At 42.5% G+C, this 26393-nt stretch overlaps 1 protein-coding gene across 1 annotated transcript in view; it reads left to right on the forward strand.

The window, feature by feature from the left end:
* Dnah3 (dynein axonemal heavy chain 3) overlaps positions 1–26393 on the forward strand; it is a 173785-nt gene that overhangs the window by 82292 nt on the left and 65100 nt on the right. Inside the window, 8 exon segments of the mRNA XM_052711765.1 lie at positions 1160–1294; positions 6020–6118; positions 6120–6132; positions 8120–8361; positions 9795–9895; positions 12278–12383; positions 14472–14601; positions 21193–21438. Of these exon segments, the coding sequence (XP_052567725.1) occupies positions 1160–1294; positions 6020–6118; positions 6120–6132; positions 8120–8361; positions 9795–9895; positions 12278–12383; positions 14472–14601; positions 21193–21438 (1072 nt within the window).

Here is a 26393-nt window from a genome sequence, read left to right on the forward strand (position 1 = left end):
TCATGGGGCCTTGGCCAAGGACTCAGGCTCAACTTTGGAGAAGGAAGTATTTTTGTCAGCACCTTTCCACATCTTCCACTTCCTGACACCCTTTCTCATTCCAGCCATCCCACTTTTGAGAGTGGGTATGTCAGTGCATGTAGAGACCAGAGGTTCATCTCAGGGGCCATCGTCTATTACTCTCCATCTTTTTTTTGTTTTTGGTTTTGTTTTTGGTTTTTTGAGACAGGGTTTTTCTGTAGCTTTGGAGCCTGTCCTGGAACTCACTCTGCAGATGAGGCTAGCCTCGAACTCACAGATCCACCTATCTCTGCCTCCCGAGTGCTGGGATTAAAGGTGTGTGCCATCACCACCTGGCCATCTTTTCTTTTTTAAGACAGATTCTCACTATGTAGATCATCCTAGCCTCGATCTCACAGAGATCTGCCTGCCTCTGTCTCCTGAGTTCTGGGATTCAGGGTATGAACCATCAAAAGGGGCCTTCCACCTTATTTTTTGTAGAGGGTTTCTTAGTGAACTTGGAGCTCACCAAATGAACTAGACTGTCTGGCCAGTGAGCTCCAAGGCCCCACTGGCCTCTGCCTTCCTACATCTGAGATTACTGGCACATGTCACCACACCTAGCTTTTTCCATGAGTGTTCGGGATCCAAACCAGGCCCTAACGCTTGCATAGCAAGTACTTTAGTGACTGAGACTTCTCCCCACCCCACGATATCATTTGCCCAACCCTTTCCATGTAAATAATAGTAAAAATGCAGATGCCCGACTTAGGTCCAAATTTTAATAAAAATCTTTTCACAATTTGCTTTTGAGCTAGGCCATGGTTTTTGCCTAATGAAATTAGTTTCTTTCATAAGTAATTTAAGGCCTCTCACCCTTATCAGGCTGTGAGCACCATAAAGATGGAAACTGTCCATCTTGTTAGTCTGTGGCATGACTAGAAAACAGCACTATGGACCTCTTAAATCTTTTCTGGCTTCTAAAATTATTCAGGAGGGAAATCATGGTTCATAGACTTGGCATTTTTCAGTCCAGGGGAAAACAAGCTTTGCAAATTCTCTAACATTTCTTCTGTTTGTAGATCTCCTTTTAGGAAACGGTGAGCTAACCTGTCGGCTATCCCCACCTCCCCTTTTCTCTTGAATTCTTGTTGGACAGGGAATTATCTCAGATCTGTTTCCCGGAGTTGTTCTTCCAAAGCCAGACTACGAAGTTTTCCTGGAAGTGCTGAATGATAACATCAGGAAGATGAAGCTGCAGCCAGTGCCTTGGTTTATCGGGAAGATTATCCAGGTTGGTTCCTTGTGCCCAAGTGGACTGTACCTACTGACTGCTGGAGTCAGGAATGAGAGACCTAGGGCAGATGTGAGATGGACTAACAGCAACCATAAAGGCCTGAGTAGCAAGGGCTCTAAAAGACCCACTTGGCAATCTATCATACCATTAGCCTTTTATTCCTACAAGATAGAGTTTATAATCCAACGTTTGACCTAGGCATGTAATGGTGTGCATGTGTAATTCCCACGAGGCCATCCTGGACTACAATATTGAGGATGTGTCTATCTCAATGAAAACAACAAAGTAAAATAAAATAAACACCGGCACTTTTCCTATGGCCATCTTCTTGGGGAAAAGCCTAGGCAAACACTAGTTCTTCGTTACTCTGGACTCACAATTCCAACTCTGTGGAAGGTCAGCTCCCACCTTTTAAAAGGGTTCCTATGAGGAGGAGAAAGGGATAAGAAAGAAACTTTTAGATAGGAAGATAGCGAAGAGGAGAAAGACAGAAACACTGGATAGCTTTGGGAGGACCTGGATCAAAACCCAATGGTCCCTTCTGCCTCTTCAAATTTTTTGAAACAATGCCAAGGGGCAGGGCAAAAGACCTCCCCCTTGATAGAGCAAAGCACACCACACAGCCAAGTGTAGACCCTTCCAAACACCTGGTAACCACGCCCGTGGTCAAATCATCCCTTTATGCAGCCCTGCTGGGTAAAGCAAGCTCAGATTCTCGGACCCTGAGTAAATTCTTACTTGGAAACCTCTGTGGGTTTCTACACAACTCAGACTGCCTTAGCCTTCAAGAACAGGATTTTACTCAGCTAACCTTAAAAGCACAAGAATTTTTAGCCTCAGGCACAGTGGGATCCAAGTTTCTGGGTAATTTCACTGGGAATGTTGCTCTTTTTGTCTGTGAGCCCAGCCTCCCTCCCTGTGTTTAAAGTTCATTTTTAGTTATCACCCCTCCACCTCAGTAGTTTCAGAATTGATTTTGTCAGAGAAGGAAAAAGATTGCCCCTCCCCAAGTAGCTCCATAAACGTTCAAAGTTGGTGCTGGGGAGGTGATTCTGTGGGTGAAGTGCCACTGACAGGCCTAAGGACCAGAGTTCTGTTCCCCAGCACCCACGTAAAAGCCAGCCCTGGCCACAAACATCTGTAACATCAGCAGTGGTGGGGAGCCAGTAGAGATGGGTGGACCTTGGAGCCACTAGCAGCTGTCTAATTGAATAAGGGAGCTTCCGGTTCCAAAAGACATCCAAAGATAGTGGAGAGCAATAGAAGACACACAATTTCTGTCTCTGGCCTCCACATAAATGTCCACACACATGTACAAATATATACACCATACACACACCAAACTCTCAACATTTGGATGACTCTGATGATGTCACGTGACCAATTCTGAAGCAATGACAGAGATAAAACCTAGACCATGACCAAGTAGAGATGAAATCAGCCCCACCCCAGTCACATCGGCTAGGATGTCACATCAGTAGGCCACAGACCGGATGTGAGTCAGAAATCATAGACTCTCCTTGTCCCTCATCTTGCGGAGCCTCCACAAAGTTTCATGCAAGTCCTGGAGTTCCTTTCTGGGACCACTTTCTGTGTAAATCTGGCTTATAACTTGTAATGATAAATCCAATGAAATATGCTCAATAGGTTTCTCTGCAGACTCACAGATCAGAGTCACAGAGACCACAAATGCCATCTAAACTAGACCTCTCAAGAGCACTGAGGTCCAGAGAGGAACTGGATTTGGGATTAATACAGACCCAGGTTCAAATGTCACTGCTGTAAGATTCTTCTGTGGGATCTGAGGCAAATTATTTCACCTCTCTGGGCCTCAGTTTTCTCACCTGTAAAATGGGAGGAGGAGAAGCTTCCCTATCGTGTAACTTTTGAGAGAGCATGCGTACAAAGCACTAGACAGTGGGTGGAACTGTGTGTGTGTGTGTGTGTGTGTGTGTGTGTGTGTGTGTGTGTGTGTGTGTGTGTGATCTCCTTTATCTGCCCTGTCATTTCTCACAGTGGTGATGTTAATTGAAGCAAAGGTCAAAGTAGGACCCAGGTCTTCAGACTCTAAGATCAGACTGACTTCTTGTAATAATAATTTTTCTCCCCAGTATATCACCAGTTGAGCTCAGTTTTTAAAAATATATCATTTAATCTGATATTCAATCTGAATTAATTTTTTTATTTTATGAGTGGACTATCCTTTTCACTAGGCCTGGGCTTTCATTTTCAATATTTTATTATGAAATATTTTAAACTTCAAAAAATGAAAAGAATTATTAATACAATACCCCCATCCACCTAGATTTTACAATGAACATTTTATACTTATTTTATTACTTTCTCACCATTATCATCCATCCATCTACCCAAGTATGTATCCACTCATCCATATATCCACCAGCCAGCCATCTATTCAACCATACATCTGCTCATCCATCCACCTAACTCTCCACCTGTCCATCCATCCAACCATATACCCACTTATATCATCTGCCTGTTTATCCATCCATTCAACAGAGTAACCACTTATACATCTACCCACCCATCCACCCAGCCATCCACCTATTCAACTATATAACCATCCATCCATCCATCCATCCATCCATCCATCCATCCATCCATCCATCCATCCATCTATCCATTCATCCATCCTGCTTTTAAGGTATTCCAAAGTAATTTGCAAAGGGTTGAACTTTTATGTAGTTTAGTGCAGATTTTCAAAAATAAAGTTACATCTTCAACAACAAGGTATCTGGAATTACCTGTCTTTTTATATCTTGATATCTGCATAGTCCATTTTGGGGAGGGCAAGAGGCTACTGAGTCATTACTGCCTTCTGTTCTGTTTTTGCCTCTGTTCACTCGAATGTCTCTCAATCTACTTGAGTGTAAAGCTTTCTTGAGGGGTGGGGACTTATTGTTTTGTTCTTTCTCTGTCTACAGCACCTAGAGCACAGTGTGCAGCAGATGCTCAGTAAATATTTGCCGACGTACATGTTTCTCTCCCTCTGTCACCCCCGTTATCTATTGCCTTCTTTGGTTCTCCTCATCGCTCACCTCCAAGGTGAAACATAATGAGAACTTGACCTTTAAGATACAAAGCTTCTGTGTCTCTTTTCTCTGATGGCTCACAGTCTAAAGGGGAAAAAATTTCACATACATAAAAATGACTGAAGTATTTGTAGCTCAGATATATGAGCTTTTCATCATAGGCAGAAAGGAATGGTCAGAAAATGAAAAAAAAAAAAAAAAGGGCTTCACCAGATAGTGATAGTACACACCTTTAATCCCAGCACTCAGGAGGCAGGACCAGGCAGATCTCTGTGAGTTCAAGGCCAGCCTCGTCTACAGAGCGAGAGCCGGAACAGGCACCAAAACTACACAGAGAGAACCCTGTCTCGTAAACAAACAAACAAACAAACAAAAACAAAACGGGGCGGGGGAGCCTTCTATAAAAACTGCTGTTGATATTTGAATTAGTTCCTTTTCTGTTGCTGTGATAAAGCAACTGGTAGAAGAAGGAGTTTATTTGGGCCTTAACAGTTCCAGATGGACAAGAGTCCATCATGGTGGGGAGTTGTGGCAGCAGGCAGGAGGATGAAGAAGCAGAGGTCTTACGTGTCAGCCATGAGCACGAAACAAAGGGGGTGAACTAGAGGTGGCCCTAGTCTTTCAACCTTCACTGCCCTCTCCAGTGACATACTTCCCCGAGTCAGGCCACACGTAAAACCTCCCCAACTCAGCTTCATCAGCTGGGGACCAAGTGTTCAGACTCCATAGTCTGTAGAGGACATTCTCATTCAAACCACTAGAGTCCTTAAGGGGAGGGGCCGCATTCACGTGGAATGGGATCAATATGCTGCAGCCTGGCTCAGAAAATACCTTTTTATCAACCGAGAGCTACAGTCAGGTCAGAACAGTTGACCTCCTAAATGGAAATTTCCAGTAGAAAATACTAGTTGCTGAAATGACCCTCATTTCCTTTCCTTTAAAGGTAAATGTCATATCTAAAAATTATTAAGATGGGTGTATATGTAAATGTATTTATAAGAAATAAAGTGTTGTGAACCATAGTTGCCCTGCTCCACTATAAAACACTACAACCTAATTTGGGGGATGTCAATAATCTAACCTCTCTCTATCCCCCCACTTCTCACTCCCCTTCCTGCCTCTAGTGGCCACCATCTACTTTTTAATTCTAGTGAGTTCCTAAAAATAATCAATGTCTTGGGAGATAGGAATGTGATCACCCATGATTTGGTCAATATACATTCTGCAAATGTGTCAAATGATTACAATATACCCCCAAAATATGTATAAATATTTCATGTAATTTAAAACTTTAATTTTTTTATTTTGCCTATTATTTGTGTGTATGTAGGCATGGCAGTATTGAACTCAGAGGATAACTTTCAAAAGCTGGTTCTTTCCTTCCACCATGGGTTGAAGGCATTCGATGGGATCATCTGAGCAATCATGTGATAATTAGCATATAGACAGGCAAAGAACATATAGTACCTCCTGTCTAGTAGGCAATCTAGGGCACATCTATATTTAAACTAGGACATATTTAAACAATAGACCACTAAAAGGGCTGCAGCTCTTAAGAGTTAAGGTGACCTTGATGATCGGCTATCTTGACCCTCCTTGGCCTCTTGGCTATAGTACAGGTCCGTCCTGTGTGCCATGGATTAACTCACTGTATGATTTGTCTTCCCAGATCTATGAGATGATGTTGGTAAGACATGGCTACATGATTGTTGGAGATCCAATGGGTGGCAAGACATCAGCTTATAAAGTTCTGGCTGCAGCTCTGGGTGGATTTACATGCAGGTAAAGCTTGCACCCTTGGCTTCCAGGGAGTCAGGACTTCCTGTACAGTTGTCTGACTCTGTGGACACAATGCCAGGCAATGAGTTTTGCCAACTTGGGTGTTGATATATGAGTTAAAAGCAGAATACACGTTGAGAATCACTAATGTAGGTAAATACATGGTGCCAACTTAACAAACAGGAGCTATGTGTTATCACCAAATGATCAGTGTGGGTTTCTTTTCTTCTGTTTCTGTAGAATATGCAAAGGTATAATTTTGAAAAGCAATTCTATGTGCACATAGTTTATACAAGAACTTGAACTAAAATTGTTTTCTTTGGGACTGGAGAAATGTCTCAGTAGTTAAGAGTGATTGTCGCTCTTCCAGTGGGCCTAGGTTCCATTTAATAATATTATCTTGTTAGGCATGGTGGCACATGCCTTTAATCCCAGCACTTGGGAGGCAGAGGTAGGCAGATCTCTGTGAGTTGAAGGCCAGCCAGATCTATATAGTGAGTTCCAGAACATCCAGATCTATGAAATAGACCTTTTCTATAAATAAATAAATAAATAAATAAATATAAAAAATAAAAAACGTTTTCTTTTCCTCATTATTTATTTTGAGGGTTTAAACTTTTATTTAATTTTTTAAAGACTGGATCTCACTATTATAGCCCAGACTTGTCTTAAAACTCATGATCTTCCTGCCTCAGTGTCCCAAGTGCTGAGATTATAGGTATGTACCACCCCACCCAGATAAAACTGTTCTCTAATAAACTTTAATGATAAGTTGTTACTGGGTTTTTGAGCTTTTGATTTGAGGATTGATCTAATCACCTGCTTAATAGTTATTAACAATCTTAATAACTAACTTGGGCATTTCAAATTTAAGTACAGTGCTAGTTTTGGCATTTGAGTGACTCTAAATAGGAGCTGGAGAGATGTCACAGAAGTTGAGAGTGTTTGTTGCTTTCCCAGAGGACCTAAAACTGGGTTCCTAACACCCATGTCTGGCTGCTCTCAATCCTCTTGTAACTATAGCTCTGTGGGATATGATGCCCTCTTCTGGCTTCCATGGGTACTTGCACCATGTGGTATATACACAGGTGCTTGCACACACACACACACACACACACACACACACACACACACACACATTAAATAAATAAATAAATAAATAAATAAATAAATAATAAATAAATAATAAAATTATTTTTAAAGGAGAAAAGAAACTAAGGAGAAAGGAGCCTACATCATTATCTTTGGTTCTTATTGGCCTGTGGACTCCAACTTTTCCTTACTTGAAAGGAATGAGAAAGTTCTGTACCTAATGCCACTGAACTGCACACTCCACAGTGGTGATGAAGGAATGTTTTATGTAATATGTTTTTGTCACAGCAAAAATAAATAAAATCATTTTTAAATTAAAAAAAACATAAAAATGTCATTTCCTGTCACTTAATAAATGTGCTATGCCATCTGCCAGCCTCTTGGCTTCTGATAACAATAGTGCTTGTTTCTCAAGGACAAGTGTCAGTTATGAGCAGTTGAGAAGATTGCTTAACTAGTCCTTCGGATGGAGAAACACAGTGATGGTTGCCCAGAATCATTTCACCTGTCAGCTTTCCTCATCCCAGGCCAGAGCCAAGGGTGGCTATGACACCAGCCACATAAGGAAAGCTGGTGGAGTACTGTTTGTTTGTTTGTTTGTTTGTTTGTTTGTTTGTTTGATTGATTGTTTTAATGTTTGAGTTCCCAGTCAAGTCAGTTACTTTAGTCATGAATCTGACATTTGCCTAGTTTGAAACAAGACTCAGAGGAAAGTATGGTTACAAATTTGATAGCCCAAAATATAAGGCCTAATCTATTTAGATATCCCAATCTTTATAAGGACTGAGCATCATTTTATAGACTCCTTAGTCTGTATATTCACCAAGCTGGTGGTCTTTTGTCTAATGTTCTCTGGTCTCGCCAAAACCTTTGTAATGGGTTGGACTTTCTCACCCAGCCAACCAGATGGAGGAGTTTGCTGTGGAGTTCAAGATCATCAACCCCAAGGCCATCACAATGGGGCAGCTGTATGGCTGTTTTGATGCAGTGAGCCATGAGTGGACGGACGGTGTCCTCGCGAACGCTTTCCGAGAACAAGCATCTTCCATAACTGATGACCGTAAATGGATTATATTTGATGGGCCAGTGGATGCCGTTTGGATTGAAAATATGAACACTGTTCTGGATGACAATAAAAAGGTAACTACCAAGCCCATCACTTATTTGTGGCTGGGGTGGAAACTCTTTCATGAATAATCGAAACTGTACAAAGTCATGAACTTGTTACCCTAGCATAAATGCCCCCTCCCCGCAAAACGATCGTTATCAGTTCATTAATCATGCTTCCGTTTGCACTTGTAGTCAGTAAGCTTTTTGAGATTTAAAGTATAAATAGAAAGGCTTGGGGGTGTAGCTCAGTGACAGAGCACTTTGCTCACAGAGTCTGGGTTCTGTCCCCAACGCCACAGAGAAAGAAATAGTATGAAAAGAGCCGCAATCATGGAGACTCTAAACAGATAAGGCAAGCTGCAGTCACAGAGGAGAGTCATTTTATTTGTTATTTAGAGATGACATAAACAGGTGGGGCGTCCGTTCTACCATAGCTGTGACCTCTCTGGCGACACATACAGTGGCATGGGCTGAGGAACACACAGAATTTTTTAACCACAAAATTGGATGAACCACGGGAATGGCTGGCATTTGCCCTTCTTCCCTGAGTGACCAGGGCTCAGGTTTTGTCTCAAGATTTAAATGTCTCACTTGCGTCCATGTTGCCGAGTGGCAAGTTAGGCCCCGAGTGGATGTTCTGATGTGGATGACAGGATGCTCCCCTGTCAGTCTTCACTGCGTGCTGCAGGGATGTGCCTGCCAAACAGAAGGCCCTCTAGCGGTCTCTCATTCCATCAAAGGGATTTACGGAGCCATTCTTGTCATCCCAGCCATGGGCTAGACCATGTGGGAGGTTGTAAAACAGCTGTTTGTCAGAGACCTGAGCAAACAAAACAAGCTGAAGATATGCAGGCCAAGATAAGCAGGTCAATGCTACGTTCAGTTGGGCCTAGTGGCGCTGGCCTGTGATCCCAACCACTCAGGAGGCTGAGACGGGAGGATCGCCAGTTCAAGGTCTGCCTGGGCTCAAGAGTGAGTTCAAAGCCAGCATGGGCAACATGATGAGATCTGTCTCCAAGTAAAATGTAGATAATAACTATTCTGTGTTAAACACAAAGAAAGAGACCAAGACACTTCATAAGCATAACACCTTACTTTTTACCTCAGGCTGCAATTCGGTATGTCCTCCTTACCTAGAATTACAAGTCTTTCAACCATGACAGCACTCCCCAACCCATCTGTTCCATGTTTCACCAGAGCGATTTCATCACTCTGTATTTTGCTTATTAACGCCAAGAGGACAGGAATTATTGTCTGCTTTATCCTATGCACTTAAAATGATACCTGGCACATAGTAGGTTCTTAACACCTATGTGTAGGATCCATCAAGTCAATATTGTCTCCCCTGCAACCCTTCATTTGCGGATGGAATTTAAGCCTGCCCCCTGCCCCCACCCTTCAGCTGTGTTTAATGAGTAGAGTATCTAACCCTGTGCACCACCCCCACACCCTTGCATTTTCAGCTGTGTTTAATGAGTGGAGAGATCATACAGATGAGCCCCAAGATGAGTCTGATTTTTGAGCCAGCAGACTTGGAGCAGGCCTCCCCTGCCACCGTGAGCAGGTGAGCCGATGCTCTGGCACCTGGGTGGAAGTGGGGGTCCACTCACCCTAAGCAGTAGGGAGAGGGCTGAAAGTCCACAGGTGTGATCACCCATGCAATGTGTTGTTCATTCGGACTGTTATATAATCGATCCTAAGCACACACTGATAATGGGAGTCTAATATCAAACCAGAATTCTGAAAAGAGTTTGAGTATCTCCTGAAGCTGAATTTTGATTTGCCTAGAACCCAGCAAATTCTTCCCATCAATTCTCTTCCCTGTCCTTCCATTCCCTTCTTCCTCCTCCTCTCCCTTCCCATCCCCTCCCCTCCCCTCCCATCCCCGCACAAGACATCATACCTAGGCTTTGAGAATGCTGGATAAGCCCAGTACCCTTGCTATAGTTCAAAGTAGGAAAGCTGAAGGAGCAAGAGCTGCCATGTAGAGCTCCTGTGAAGGGTTGAGAAGCTGGACACTACACTCATGTTAATTACAACTCCCCTCTGATGACTATTATACCCCCTACTTTATACATGGGGAAACTGAGGCACAACTACTAGTAATACACTTGGCTTGTCTCGTTTTGAATCTCATAGTCCTTTGAGCAGGACTGTGCACACATGCATGTGTGTGCACCTGTGTGGGCTCACATGTGAGGCCGCAGAGAGGGCCACAGGAAGGTGGAATAGTCTGGCCTTGTTCACGAGGCGGCACACGTCCCCGTCCCCTGAGTATATGCCCCCAAGAAGCTTTCACGAATGAGTAATAGGAGGCCTGTCAACAGACACCCATAGCAGTACAGCTCTCAACAGCAAACAGGTAGAAAGAGCCCAAATGCCCATCAAGAGGAATGAATTAGTAAGGCATATCTGAAATTATGATATTAATATGTATGTCACAAAATAAATGAGCTGCATTGACATGCAGCTATAGAAATAAATCTTAATAACTGGATTAAAGATTAAATCTTGGAAACACTAAATACAAAAGTGAACTGCAGACCAATGAGATGTCTCAGCAGGTAAAGTTTGCTACCCATGCCTGGTGATCTGAGTTGATTCCCCGAACCCATGTAAAGGGGGAAGGAGAGAACTGACTCCGGAGTTGCCCTCTGGTCTCCACATGTTCCCAGTGGCGTGTGTGCCCTCACACATATCATATACACACATACAACAGCACATAAACAAATTTTTAAATTGACTATAATATATTACTCCTGTTAAATGGTTTAAGGACTAAAACACATGCCAGGAGGTGGTGGTACACGCCTTTAATCCCAGTACTGGGAGGCAGAAGTAGGCAGATCTCTGTGAGTTCAAGGCCAGCCTGGTCTAAAGAGTGAGTTCCAGGACAGGCTCCAAAGCTACACAGAGAAACTCTGTCTTGAAACAAACCTAAACAAAACAAAAACAAAAACAAAACAAAAAGAACTAAAACACTCTGTGCATTGTGTGTGTGTGTGCATGTTCACATATGAGTGAGTGTGTGTGTATGTTACTGTATCAACATTGTGACCAAAAGACTTGACAGAAGCAACATAAGGAACTGGACGTGAGAAGAAAATGAAATAAAGCGAAATTAAACAGGAGGAGGAAGAGGAAGAGGATGGGGGAGAAAATAGCTTAGAAAGGAAGGGCTGGAGCGTTGGCTCAGGGGTTAAGAGCACTTGCTCCTCTTCCAGAGAACCCGAGTTCAGTTCCCAGCACCCATGTCAAGAGGCTCACAGCTGCCTGTATCCAGGGTACACAACACACGCTCCTGGCCTCTTTGGGCCTCTGCACACACGTGGCATACCCCCCCCCCCCCACACACACACAGACATATACACAGACAGGTAAGTAAAAACAAAAGTAAATCTTTAAACATAAGGGAGAGGAGGAAGAAGAGGAAGGAGAGGAGATCATTTTGGCTCACAATTTGTTAGGGTTTTAGTCCTTCATGGCTGGAAGGGAATGGTGGAGCAGTCCATATCACAGTGGCAGAAATATGTGGCTGGGGCTGTTCACATCATCGAAGTAGAGTAAGGCAGTAACCAGAGATGGGGCCAGAACCTTCAAAGGCTCTCCCTTAGTGACCTCTTTCCTTAGCACCACCAGCTGGGGAACACATTCAAAACACGATGCTGTGGGGAACATTCAGGTTTAAACTGTGTGTATGTATATGCACAGATGTGCACTTTATGAGCATCTAGAATACTGCATGACTAAGAAGGAAAAAAGTCAAGATTGATGACGCTCTATTCTTTCCGTGGGAAGGGTGTTTAACATAGAGAAATAAGAGGAGAGAGGGCATATGGCTGGATGAAGGGCCCTAGAATACTGCATGAGTGTGTTGATGTCATACATGTCAGCCAGGGTTAGTAATGAGCAGGCGTACACCAAAACCAATTGTCTGTGCCGCCAGGTGTGGGATGATCTACATGGAGGCACACCAGCTAGGCTGGAAGCCCTTGAAGGACTCGTACATGGACACTTTGCCCTCCTGTCTCACCAGTGAGCACAAGGAACTGGTAAGAGTCTGGAACACCTCCGTTCTTCACGCTCATTCCACCCTTAGTTCCCTACTCATCTCACGGACCTTGGAGGCATGCCTCACCACTGTCATTCCTTTCAGCCAGTCCTTCATATTGTTCCCAGGCTGCCTGCCATGTTTTACTGTCTTCTTCACATGGTGGCAATGGAATGGTACAGCCTATTTTTAATTCCTGTTCCACCTTCGCCCCAGTGGAGAATACCAGAGTCAAAGAACATTCTTGGTGGTGACCATGGTGTTGATTTTTTTTCTGTTCCATCCCACAGGCAGAATTATCTATAGCTACAATTCTAGAGACAACACCTTAGAAGAGCTATATCCCACTCCACAACACTGTGTCCACCCTCCAAACCTCCCACGAGGAGGGAGACAGATAGAAATGTTCTCCTTGTGGGTATGACAAGTGACAGTCACCTTTCCCTTTGTCCCATCCTAAAAGAAGTAGGAGAACTAGGAAGCTGGCTCAGCTGGTAAAATCCTTGCTTTAGCAACCATCTTTAAAAAACAAATGAACAGTGGATACTGTGGCATACAACTATAATCCCAGTGTCAGAGAGAGGGGAATTCTTGGAACTTTCTAGCCAGCCAATCTAGTCAGACTGGTGAGTTTCACATTCAGAAAGAGACCCTGTCCAACAAGAAAGTGGAATATGACTGAGGAAGACTTTCAAATTGACTTCTGGCATCCACAAGCCTAAACACACATGTGCACATGTGTCTTCACACATGCACCCATACCATACACATATAAATAAACAAGTTTAACAGAAGTAGGGAAGTTCAGGCTATGTAGGTAGCTGACCACATTGTCAGACCGAAGCCAAAGGAACAGCCTGTATTTCTGGTACCTCTTGTCCTTCTTTGCTGGAGTAAGCCTCCTTAGGAAAATCTCCCATGAAGGAAGTCAAAAAGGCTTAGAGTCCATCCCACTATGGAAATACTGGAGAGTTATATAGCACAGTCCAATGTCTGTCACCATGCATATCCACATATAATATATATGACCACATGCATTTATAGAAGTACGTGTTCACATACATCCCCAGGGACCAACACACACACACACACACACACACACACACACACACACACACACACGAGCACATACACTGGAAGTAGCCAAGACCTCACCCATCAAGTCCTTTGGGGACACCACCATGTCCTCAGACCCCTTATCAGAGCCTGTAGTCCTCTGTTGTCTAGCCTGCCTCTACAGTCTGTGAGCTCCCTCCCCAGCCTGCCTTGTTCCTGGGCCATCCTGTCTTGTTTCCACCCAGCTTTTGCTACCTGAAAGTACCTGTGCCTGTTATTCCTCATATAGATGTCTTTCCCAATTCAGACTTTTGTCATCCAGGTCTCAGTATATAATCTCCTTGCTGGGCATGTAGCTCAATGACTGAGTGCTTGCCCAGCATGTGAGATCTCCTGGGCTCAATTCCCACTGCCACAGGGAGGAAAAAAGCTGTAAGTTTCCTCCTCCAAGAAGCCTTCCCTGCACCATCTTAATCCCTTCCTGTTAGTCACCACTTAATATTTTTGTTTCCGGCTGAGACTTTCCATGACCTGTAATATATTTGGGTCTTTGCTGATTGTCTGACTCTCCTCCTCCTAACGGGAGCTGAGTCTATCTTCTCTATTATTCATCCCCAGCACTATTTACCACAATAATATTTGTTCACTAAATGAATACAAATACTCTTCCATTTAAGGTGGGGTTATGTCTCAGCAAACTCACTGCACATTGAAAATATCGTAACTTAAAAAAATACATTTAGTCTATCTAATGTACCAAATATCATAGATTAGCATCACAGTACACTGTCAAGGATGAGCTGCTTGCCTTGGTGGTCATGAGGTAGTCTAGGAGCCATCAGTCCCTGCTGCAGTCTTGCATCCTGAGAGAGCATCACGTGGCTAGCCCAGGAAACAATCAAAACATCGAATTTGAAGTATGTAAATTTTGAAACAGCACTCAAAAGTAGTCAGCAATTGCACTAGCATCTCCAGCCTCCGAGGTAGGTCAAGCTCTTTGTCTCCACAATCTCATGGAGCTTTCTCCTCTCAGGTTGAGGACATGTTCATGTGGCTTGTCCAGCCCTGCCTGGACTTTAATCGCTTCCATGGCAAATTTGTGGTGCAAACATCTCCTATCCACCTTGCCTTTTCAATGATGCGGCTGTACTCCTCTCTGCTTGGTAAGTATCCCTCCCCATGACTCTTAATCTGCACGGGCTGGGTATGCCTTGGCTCACGCTTATACTCTCATCCCTCACTCCCTCCTTGGGTTACAGTGGGGCCAGATGTTCGTCAAGAACAAGAGTGCTGTGAATTGTAGATCGTGGAGTTTATGCACAGAACCTTGTGCTTTGTCTCATGTTGATTTGTTGTTATCGCACAAAGTTTATCCCTTCCTTCTCCTACCTAAAGTTCCTCATCCACACAGAGGAGCCTCTCCTCCACATGGGAATTTTGATGACGCATTGGAATGTATCTCTGAAAAAACTACTTGGAAAAATAGAGAAGTTTTTATTTGTTAAGAAAAAATAGCTCAGTCAATGCTTACTCAAAAATGCTTACCACAATAGCATGAAGATCTTAGTTGGATCCCCATAAACTACATAAAAAGGCCAGGCGTGGTGGTGCACGCATGTAATCCCAGCACTGGGAAGGTTTAGACAGGTGTAGCCACTGGCCAGCCAGACTAGCAAAATCAGCAACTTCCAGGCCAATGAGAGACCCTACCTCAAAAAACAAAGTGGATGGCACCTGAGGAACAACCCCCAGGGTTAACCTCTGACCTCCAAACACAACCACACACACATGCATGTCCACACATACACATGTGCACCTGCACACAAAGAAACACACACACACACACACACACACACACACACACACACACACACACACACACAAAGAAAGAAAACGTACAAAAATATAAATTTACAACACACAAGTGCATTAGAAGAGAACTAATCATGTCAGTTTCAAAAGCAGGAAACTCAGGAGACAATGGTCCTGTGATATATGTACTTCTAAGATGTCATCACACATTTCCATAACTGCTGTCACATGAATTAGGTTTCACTGACATTTGGAAAACTCTTACTGGACGCCACTTCTTTTTCAAGATAGCAGACAACTCAAAATCAGATGAATTTTCTTTACAACTTTTGATACCTAAACATATTTTCTCAGCTTATTTTTCCAAAAAGTGTTGTAAGTGTAAACTAAAAATATAACATAGTTGACAGTGGACTGGGGACTTTCTAAATATTACTTGATTTTTATAAATTGAACTCTGTGTACTTGAGAGATGGCTCAGTGGGTAAAGTATTTACTGCATAAATATGGAGACCTGAGTTCAAATCCCCAGAACCCACATAAAGCCAGACATGTAGCACATCTGTAATCCCAGTGCTCTTGCACTGAGATGGGAGGTGGAGATGGGAGAATCCATGCATGCTTGTGGACTGGCTAGACTAGCATACACGGGTGAGCAACAAGAGACCCTGTGTCAAGGTTCAAGGTGAGGACTGAGGTTGTCCCCGGACCTCCACAGGTGCCCTATGGCACATATGCACCTGCACTCACACACATGAATATGCACATATATTGTATACACACATCACACATAGATTATTTTAAAAACGTAAGTTTGAGACTCCCTTTAGAAATATACCAGTTGTATTCAATGCATTTGTAGATTTGCATTTCCCTTGTTAATGCTATGTATTTTTTCAAGTTGGTTTGCTGTCCTTATATAGTTTCTCTTAAGTGAAGAAGCACCAGCATGAGAAATAGACTCATTGTCTCCAGCTCCAAGTGACCTCATCTTTTGCCTTCCCAAATCTGCCACCATGAAACCTCCCTGAAGTACTCAACTACTGAAAATTAGAGACTGGGCCTGAATGTGCATGTAGCTCACTCCAAAACTCTAACTTTCTGTTCTACCAATGTTAAAATGTAAGAACCTGCCGGGCGGTGGTGGCACATGCCTTTAATCCCAGTACTTGGGAGGCAGAGGCAGGCGGATCTTTGTGAGTTCGAGGCCAGCCTGGTCTACAGAGAGAGATCCAGGAAAGGCGCAAAGCTACACAGAGAAACCCTGCTTCGAAAAACCAAATTAAAAAAAGTAAGAACCTGGTAGCTGTGATGGTCAAGGCCTTAAGATAAAGAACCATGGACGCTTCTTTGTTTTGAAATCGTTTTTATTTGCAGAAGATTTGCAGGAAGAGCACAGAGAGTATCTAGACTCTTCTCCTAGCTTCACCAGCTTTCTTCCATGTTAACACGACCAAGGCATCATTGTCAGAAAAAGCAAGGGTGTTGAATGATGTACTGCTGGGTTACATCGGTGCCACACTGCATTTAATTGCTATATCCCCACAGTTTGCTCCCATCTGTGACATTTTGTCTTTTCTTGTCCTTGACAACCTTGCCTCTTGATACTGGCCAGTTATTTTCTCATAATTAAATTGAGGTTCCATATTTTAAGTTAATGACATGGAATAGGGGTGTGTGTGTGTGTGTGTGTGTGTGTGTGTGTGTGTGTGTGTGTGTGTGTGTGTGTGCACATGCACGCTTTCACTCACATGTGCATATGAATATATATTTAAGTAATAAGATGTATGTATGTATGTATGTATGTATGTATAAGAGCTGGCTTTGAGTTTATTTATGATCATCCTGCCTAATCCTCTTGAGTGCTGGGATTATAGACACATAGCCTCCACCCCATACCTCCAAAAAAAATCTTGAAGAAGAGCAAAGCCAGAAAACTTGCTCTTCCTGACTTTAAAGCTTATTATAAAGCTATTGTCATCCAAACAGTATTGTACTAGCATAAAGACTAACATAGGGCTGGCAGAAAAATATAAAGCACAGAGACAAATCCTTCCACACATGGCCAGATCATTTTGACTTATATGTGTTAAGAGCATCCATGGGAAAGGACAATGCTTTTAATAAACAGTACCAGGGAAACTAGATTCTCACTGCAAAAGAATGAAGTTGGCAGGGTTGAGGAAATGGCACTGTAGTTGAGTGCTTGCTTTGCTGTTCTTGTGGAGAACCCACAAGTCCAGCACCTATGTCAAGTGGCTCACATCTGCTGGTAACTCCAGCTCCAGGGAATCCAAAGCCCTCTTCTTGCCCCCATGGGCATCTGCATTCATGTACACACACACACACACACACACACACACACACACACACACACACACACACACACACACACAATTTCAAAATAAATATTTTTTAAAAAAGAAGCCAGGAGTGGTGACACATGCCCTTAATTTCAGCACTTGGGAGGCAGAGGTAGGCAGATCTTTGTGAGTTTGAGACCAGCCAGGTTTACTTAGTAAGTTCCAGGACAGCTATGTAGAGAGACCCTGTATCAAAAAAAAGCAATAATAATAAAGTGAATCATTACCTAATATAAACAAAAATCAACTCAAAATGGATTAAAGATATAAACAGAAAGCAAAACCTATTATGAATTTTTAAGATAAAAAAACATAAAGCAAAAGCTCTTGACTTTTAACTTGGCAATGAATTCTTGGATGTAGCACCAAAGACATGGGCCAAATATAAAAAGAATAAACATGATGTACATCATTAAAATTTAAAATCTGTCAACATCAAAATGTGTTACCAACAGTAAAAGGTCAACCCACACAGAATGAAAGTTGTTTGCAAATTATATGCCTAATGAAGAATTAATATCAGGTACTAGGCATGATGGCTTACATCTTTTTTTTTTTTGGTTTTTCGAGACAGGGTTTCTCTGTGTAGCTTTGCGCCTTTCCTGGATCTCGCGCTGTAGCCCAGGCTGGCCTCGAACTCACAGAGATCCGCCTGCCTCTGCCTCCCGAGTGCTGGGATTAAAGGCGTGCACCACCACCGCCCGGCCTGGCTTACATCTTTAATCCAAGCACTTGGAGGCAGAGGCAGTCTGATTTCTGTGAGTCCAAGGCCAGCCTGGTCTACATATGGAATTCCAGACCAACCAGGGCTATATGATAAGGCTCTGACTTAAAACTTAAAAAAGTCATAAAAGAATCAGTATCAAGGACTGGGGAGATAGCTCAGTCAGTAAATATTTCCCATACAAACAAGAAGACCTGAGTTCAATCTTCAGAAATGATGTGAAAAAGCAGGGCATGGTGGCACAAGCTTGTAAGCCCAGCACTGGAGAGGCAGAAACATTGAATATGCAGGACTCGCTGACTGGCCAGGCCAGCCTCATCAGGGAGCCCATACCAATAAGAGACCTTGTCTCAAAAAACAAGGTGGGTAGCACCTGAGAAGGGACAACCATAGTTGGCCTCCATCACACATGTGCACAAACATCAGAACATATAAGTATATGTCAGGACATAACATATTAGGAACACACACATGCACATACAAAGAATTAATATAGAGAATATAGAAAGAAATACTACTAAAATCACATTCATTCAGCACAAAAATACAAACATAGGTAAAGGACATGAATGGACATTTCTCCAAGAAGCTACACACTGTCAGGAATTACACAAAAAAGATCATCATGACTAACCACTGGGGACATGCAATCAAAGCCATGATGATGGAGATGCCTTTTCACGCCTGTCAGGATGGCTGCAAATAAAAATAAATAAATAAATAACAAGTGTCTGAAAGGATGAAGAAATTGGAACCCTTTTGGACTTACAGACTGTTGCTGGGAATTTAAAGTGATGCAGCTTGTCTGTCAAAATATTTTGGTGGTTTCTTTGAAAAAGAACCATAGACCTTCCATATGTGATCAATATCTTGGCTTCTACATATATACTCAAAATAACTGAAAGCAGGGATTTGACCAGATATTTATATGTCCATACTCATTTGCGTTGTCCATCAACAGATGAATGGATACACAAAGTGGTATAATCATACAATGAAACATAATTCAGTGTCTTATAAAGGAAATATTGGGGGTTGTCTTAGTTAGCGTTTCTATTGCTATGAAGAGACATCATGACCACGGTGACTCTTATAAAGGAAAACATTTAATTGGGGTGGCTTACATTTTCAGAGGTTTAGTCCATTATCATCATGGTGGGACATGGTGGCATAGAGGCTGACATGATGTTGGAGAAGGAGCTGAGAATCCTACATCTTGACCTGCAGGCAACAGGAAGTGGTCTGACACTGGGCATAGCTTGAACAAAGGAGACTTCAAGGCCCACCCCCACAGTGATGCACTTCCTCCAACAAGGCCAATCCTCCTAATCCTGCCACTGCCTATGAGCTTATAGGGGCCAATAACATTCAAACTACCACAGAGTGGAGAGAAGGATCAGCAGTTAAGAGCACTTGTTGCTCTTGCAGGGGACCTGAGTTCAGTTTCCAGCACCCACACAGCAACTCACAACAATCTATAACTTCAGTTCTAGGGAATCCAACACCCTCTTGTGACCTCTGAGATCACCAGGCATGTATATTGTGCACATACATACATGTGGGGAAAACATCCATGTAGCAGGCTTTCTTGGACTGCCAGCTCCCAAATCATGATATGGAGACTTATTATTATTTAGGAATGCTTGGCCTTAGTTTAGGCTTGTCCCACTAGCTCTTATAATTTATTTTAACCTGTTTCTCTTCATCTATGTTTTTCCTTGGGGCTTTTTCCCCAAGTATGCCCTACTTTCCTACTTCTTCCATGTTTGGTTGGCTGGCTCCCTCTCTTTCTCCCTTGTTCTCTCTTCCAGAGCCTAGTTTCCTCCTACTACTTAGTCTTTCATCTTTTTATCAGACCAATCAGGTGCTTTAGGCAGGCAAGGTGAAACAAATGCAACACATATTTACATAGTTAAACAATTATTCTGCAACACAACTGTAATACATCTTTACTTAGTTAAACAAATATCCTATTCCACAACATATCTATACACATAAAAAAACAAATAAGATTATAATTTAATAAAAATAAATTAAGGAATTATTGAGAAGTACAAAATTGATGAAGCCTGAAGATACTATGCTAAGTGAAATAAGCCAACCACAAACTAGCTGACTTCTATAATGTGCTTAGGGTAGTCACACATGGAGACAAAGTAGGATGCTGGCCATGTAAGAAGTGGAGGATGAGTTATTATTAGTGGTACCAAGCTCCAGTTCTGGATAAAAGAGGACTGGATATGAATAATAATGATGGCTGCCCATGTTAATGTACTGAAAACCACTGAAATGTACACTTTAATGGTTAATATGGCAAACTTTGTTATGTTTAACCACAATAAAAGAATATATAGGGGCCAGGGAGATAGCTCAGTCTATAAAGTGTTTGCCATGCAAGTATGAGGACCTGAGTTCAGATCCCCAGTACCCAGGTAAAAAACTAAGAATGGTAGGTAATGCCTATTATTCCAGCACTCAAGAGGTGGAGACAAAAGCATCCCTGGAGCCCACTGGCCAGCTAGTCTAGCCAAATTAGCAAGCTCCAGGTTCAATGAGAGACCCTGTCTCAAAAAATGAAGTGAAAAGCAATTGAGGCAGATACCCAGCATCAACCTCTGACCTCCACCTGTACCCTCAGACTTGTGAACACACATGATCCTGAATACAGACATACACAGCCAAATGAGCATGTAGTCATTATGTGTGTGAATACATGTATACAATAAAGGGTTTGGTGTGGGATGAATGCTCAGCCAACACCATTTGCCTTCCCAGGCCCTTCAGAGGCATACCCAGTCAGTACATACATGCTGAGCACTCTGCTTGACCTAAGCCTCCCTTTCTTTCACTTTCAGATGAAATCAGGATGAAAGAGGAGGAGGAAAGCGAGTTATATGAAGGTCTGTCAAGTCAGCAGATCTTCCTCTGGCTGCAAGGGCTGTTTCTCTTCTCCCTGGTGTGGACTGTGGCAGGAACCATCAATGCCGAGAGCAGAAAGAAATTTGATGTGTTTTTCCGAAACCTGATCATGGGCATGGATGATCGTCACCCAAGGCCTAAATGTGTGAAACTCACCAAAAACAACACCTTTCCAGAAAGAGGTACTTATGTCCTGTTATACGAATTTAAATCATGTGCCCCAAACCCAACTGAATGTGTGGGCCATGTAAGTGCTTATCAAAAGCTAAGGGAAGCTGGGCGGTGGTGGTGGCGGCGGCGGCGGCGGCGGCGGCGGCGGCGGCGGCGGCGGCGGCGGCGGCGGCGGCGGCGGCGGCGGCGCACGCCTTTAATCCCAGCACTCAGGAGGCAGAGGCAGGCGGATCTCTGTGAGTTCAAGGCCAGCCTGGTCTACAGAGCGAGTTCCAGGAAAGGTGCAAAGCTACAAAGAGAAACCCTGTCTCGAATAAACCAAAAAAAACCAAAAAACAAAAAAAACAAAAAAAATCAAAAAACAAAAGCTAAGGGAGCGAGGTGGGTCGCTTCTTCAGAGCTGACCCACATAAGACATGAGTGGTCCTAAAATATGGTCTTCTGGGACATTTAATTACTTTTTAAATATAAAACTACAATGCCAGTTTATTTTGGGAGGTGTTTGAGGGTGTCATTTTTTTAAGAGTTTTATTTTTGTGAAAATTATCCATCATTTCACTACCCAGTAAAAATAAGAAATACCTCCATTTTGGTTTTTCTGTTTTCTAGCCCCATTCTATATGTTTACATGCTTCTTGTTTAGTTTTATTTGCCATCAATACTTCTTTCAACTTTGTATTATGATGCAATATATTGAAGTAGTTACAATTTTGCTATATTATCTTTGAAATAGCTACAAATATTCTCTGATGTGAATATTTACTAATAGAGTGGTAATTGCTTAATATTGACTTGATTTGGGGTTAGCGAGATGGGCTCAGTGAATAAAATGCTGTGTTTTTTATTTTAAATTCTACATGTTCACTTCTGATAGATAGGAGGGCATCTATCTTTGTACCTGAAAACCTTGACATACAAGTTCCAGAAGAATTGTCTTTGGGGTCTCTTCCATGCCATCCTTTTATCATGTCATATAGCTTCATTTCTTCCTAATTTTTTTATCTCCTTATTTCATTCAATTATCTAGAATTTCTAGTATGACTTTGAACAGGAGTGATGAAAGGGGTCTTATAATCCTAGAAGGGGAAAGCTCCAGCCTGGGAGAGAGATAGCCAGTCCTTGCCTTAAGTAGGATGGCGTCTGTTCTTGGTTGGAGCATGGTCCATTTAGTCCTAATTTGCTGAGATGTTTTATCACAAGTGAGTGTCTCAGTTACTTTCTGCTGCTGTGATGAAACACCATAACCAAAAGCAACTTGGGGAGGAAAGGGTTTATTTGGTTTACATATCCTGAATCACAGTTGTCTTAGTTAGGGTTTACTGTTGCTGTGAAGAGACACCATGATCATGGCAACTCTTATAAAGCAAACATTTAATTGAGGGTGGCTCAATTACAGTTTCAGAGGTTCTGTATTTTACGATCATGAAGGGGAGCATGGCAGTGTGCATTCAGGAACACCCCTGACACATGCCTGGCCTCAGCGGGTGTCTTTAGGCACAGAGGGAACTTCTATAACCCGTTTCTTATGTATATCCTCAACTCTAAAGCCAGAACTGTGGTTGAAGCTGCCAAGTTCTGCTGCTTACTGGGACTGGAACTTGGCCCCTTGGTTCAGTTACATCTTTACCAGCTTTCTCTTTTCCCTCACTGTCCAAGATTGGCTGTCGTTGAACTTGATCTGTAGATCAGGCTGGCCTCAAACTCAGAGATCTAGCAGCCTCTTCCTTCCCAGTACTGGGATTAAAGGTATGCACCACCACACTCAGCTCTAAACTTTTCTTTAATTCCTTTCCACAAGTTGGAAACTTAGCTGGACACCATGACCACAGCAACTCTTAAAAGGAAAACATTTAATTGAGGGTGGCTCATTTACAGTTTAAGAGGTTCAGTCCAGTCTGATCATGAAGGGGAGCATGGCAGTGTGCAGGCAGATGTGATGCTGGAGCTGAGAGTGCTACATCTTGCAGCAACAGGAAGTTCACTGGCTGTGGCAATGAGGGAAGCTCGAGAAAGAGACCTCAAAGCTTGCCCCCACAATAACACACTTCCTCCAACAAGGCCACACCTCCTAATAGTGCCACTCCCTTTGGGAGCCATTTTCTTTCAAACCACCACAATAGTCTGTTGAGGGAAGCCAAAGCAGGAACTCAAGCAGGGAAGGAAACTGGAGGCAGGAGATAATGTAGAGGCCATGAAGGAGTGGTGCTTAATGGCCTGTTTCTTATGGATTGCTTAGCCTGCTTTCTTATACAACCCAGGACCACCAGCCCAGGGGTAGCATCAATCACAGTGGGCTGGGTCCTCCCCCATCAATCACTAATTAAGAAAATGCCCTACAGCTGTATCTTATGGAGACATTTTCTTAGTTGAGGCTCCTTCCTCTCTGTTGACTCTACCTTGTGTCAAGTTGACATAAAACTAATCAGCACAATTGATGCCTTGACAACTTGACACATAAACACACCACTGTTAAGCCATAACCTTTCCTTTCTTGACTATTCCCAAGATCACACATTAACGTCAACATTATAAGACATTTTACATACTTAAAAAGTCCCACAGCCTTGCAAATTCAAATAGTTTAAAAGTTCAGTCCCTTTAAAAATCCAAAGTCACTTTTAAAATCCAAAGACTCAGTAAAACTCCAAAATCTCTTTAAAAGTTCAAAATCTCTCAACTGTGAGCTCCAGTAAAATAAAAAATATTAAATACTTTATTAAATGAGGGAAGAACCAGGGCACAATCATAATCTAAACAAAGAAAAACCAAATTCTAACAGTGTGAGTAACACAATGCCCAGTGTCTGTGACCGTGAGTGCATAATCTTTTGGGCTTCTCCAAATGCACTTTTCTGCCTCTCCTCTCTGTAGTACACACAGCTTTGGACAGCTCTACCTCAGGGCTGCTCCTGTTCTTGGAGGTCTTCCCATGATACTGGCATCTTCGAAATGCTGGGGTCTTTTGCTACAACTGGGCTGCATTTTCACCAATAGCATCTTTCAGTCCCTCTTCATGACGCCAAACTTCTAATGCTCTCCAATGACCCCTTCATGTAAAAATGAATACTATCTGTAAGTCTCTTACACATTACCAAATTTGACTGCCAGCACAAGGTACAGCCTAGGCAACCTCTAGAATAGAGCTTCTGTGCATTGTCCCTGAGCAAACACTTCCCAGGAGATTTCACCTCAATGGAGCTGGTCTCTTAACCACTGCTAATTTCTCAACTCCAGTAGCCAGAATCAACTGTCCCAAGAGAGCACAGGTTTCACTTCATGGTGCTGGTCTCTTGTTAATCACAGCTGATTCTTCAGCCCCACCTGACCAGATACCACAGATTCTTTATTCAAAATAGCAATGGCCCTGAGAAAGTTTTTAAACTTCCCTCTGAACTTCACTAGCCAAGTTTCCATCATTTGCATTTCCATCAACATTCTCACTATTATCTAAGCTCCTACAGAACAGCCCACTGAGCTCTCAATACTCAATGGATTTTCTAGCCCAAAGTTCCACCCACAGTCTTTTCACCGTCTTTCCACAGTCCTCCCCAAAACAACATGGTTAGGTCTGTCACAGCAATACCCAACTCTCCTAGTACCACTTTCTCTCAGTTACTTTTCTACTGCTGTGATGAAGCATCATGACTAAAAACCATTTGAAAAGTAAAGGGTTTATTTCACTCACACTTCCATATAACAGTTCATCATCAAAAGCATTTGGGGCAGGAACTCAAGCAGGGCAGGAACCTGGAGGCAGGAGCTGATGCAAAAGCCATAGAGGAGTGCTGCTTACTGGCTTGGCCCTATGGCTTGCTCAGCCTGCTTTCTTATAGAACCCAGGACCACCAGCCCAGGCATAGCACCACCCACAATGATCTTGGCTCTCCTACATCAATCACTAAGAAAATGCCCCATAGGCTTGTCTACAGCCCAGTATTATGGAGGTGTTTTCTCAGTTGGGGTTCCCTCCTCTCAAATGACTGTAGTTTGTGTTGGATTTTATCAAATACTTACAAAAATCATCTGACATATGAGTTTTCTTCTTTTTCATGCTAATAACTTGGTTACAGTCAATTTTCAAATGTTGAGCCAGCTTTACATACCTGTAGTCAGTCCCACTTGATCAATTTGCTAATGTTTTGTGGGGCCTGTGTATGTGGACGTTACCCTTTGTAAGATCTTTGGTTTTGGCATTCGGATAATGTTGACCTCACAGGAAGAGATGTGTTTCCTAGAAGAGAAGATGGACACTTGGCATCCTTTCTGAAATCCTTTGGTAGAGATCACTAACGAACCCATCCTAGCTTGACGCTGGTGTTGGTTTTGTTTGGTTGCTTTTAGTTTTGGAGGCATTGACTGTGGATTCAGTTTCCTTAATGAATGAGGACATATGCAAATTATTTTTCTCTCTATGTTAATTTTGATAAAGTATCTCTCAAGGAATCAAGCCTATCTTATTTAAAATATCAAATTTATGGGGTACCCTTGTTTATGCATCCCTTCATTATCCTTTTAATCTCCATGGAGGCAACAATGACCTCTCTTTCATTTCCGATATTAACAGTCTGTCTTTTCCCTTTGTTCTTGGTAACATTGGCCTGAGAGTGTATCAATTTTATTAACCTTCCCAAAGATTAACTGCTTTAAGTTTTGGGGATTTTCCTCAAGTAATTTTCTGTTGCCAATTTTGTTTTCTGCTATAATTTTATGATTTATTTTAGATTAAACTTACCCTTACTTTTCTAGTTTCCTAAAATGTACTTCCATTGTTGATTTTTAGATACCTCTCTCTTTCTGATACATGTAATCATCACTAAAATCTCCTTTATGAATTGCTTTCACTACATCCCATAGGTATTGAAACATATTTTAATTTGTTCTTAGGTCATAATATTTTTAAATTTCTCTTGATACTTTTTTCCTCTTGTGTGTGGTGTGTGTTTATGTGTATACATGTGTACATGTCT

The sequence above is a fragment of the Peromyscus californicus genome, unplaced genomic scaffold (assembly GCF_007827085.1).
Source record: "Peromyscus californicus insignis strain IS unplaced genomic scaffold, ASM782708v3 Scaffold_4__1_contigs__length_199733344, whole genome shotgun sequence".
Classification (NCBI taxonomy): domain Eukaryota; kingdom Metazoa; phylum Chordata; class Mammalia; order Rodentia; family Cricetidae; genus Peromyscus; species Peromyscus californicus.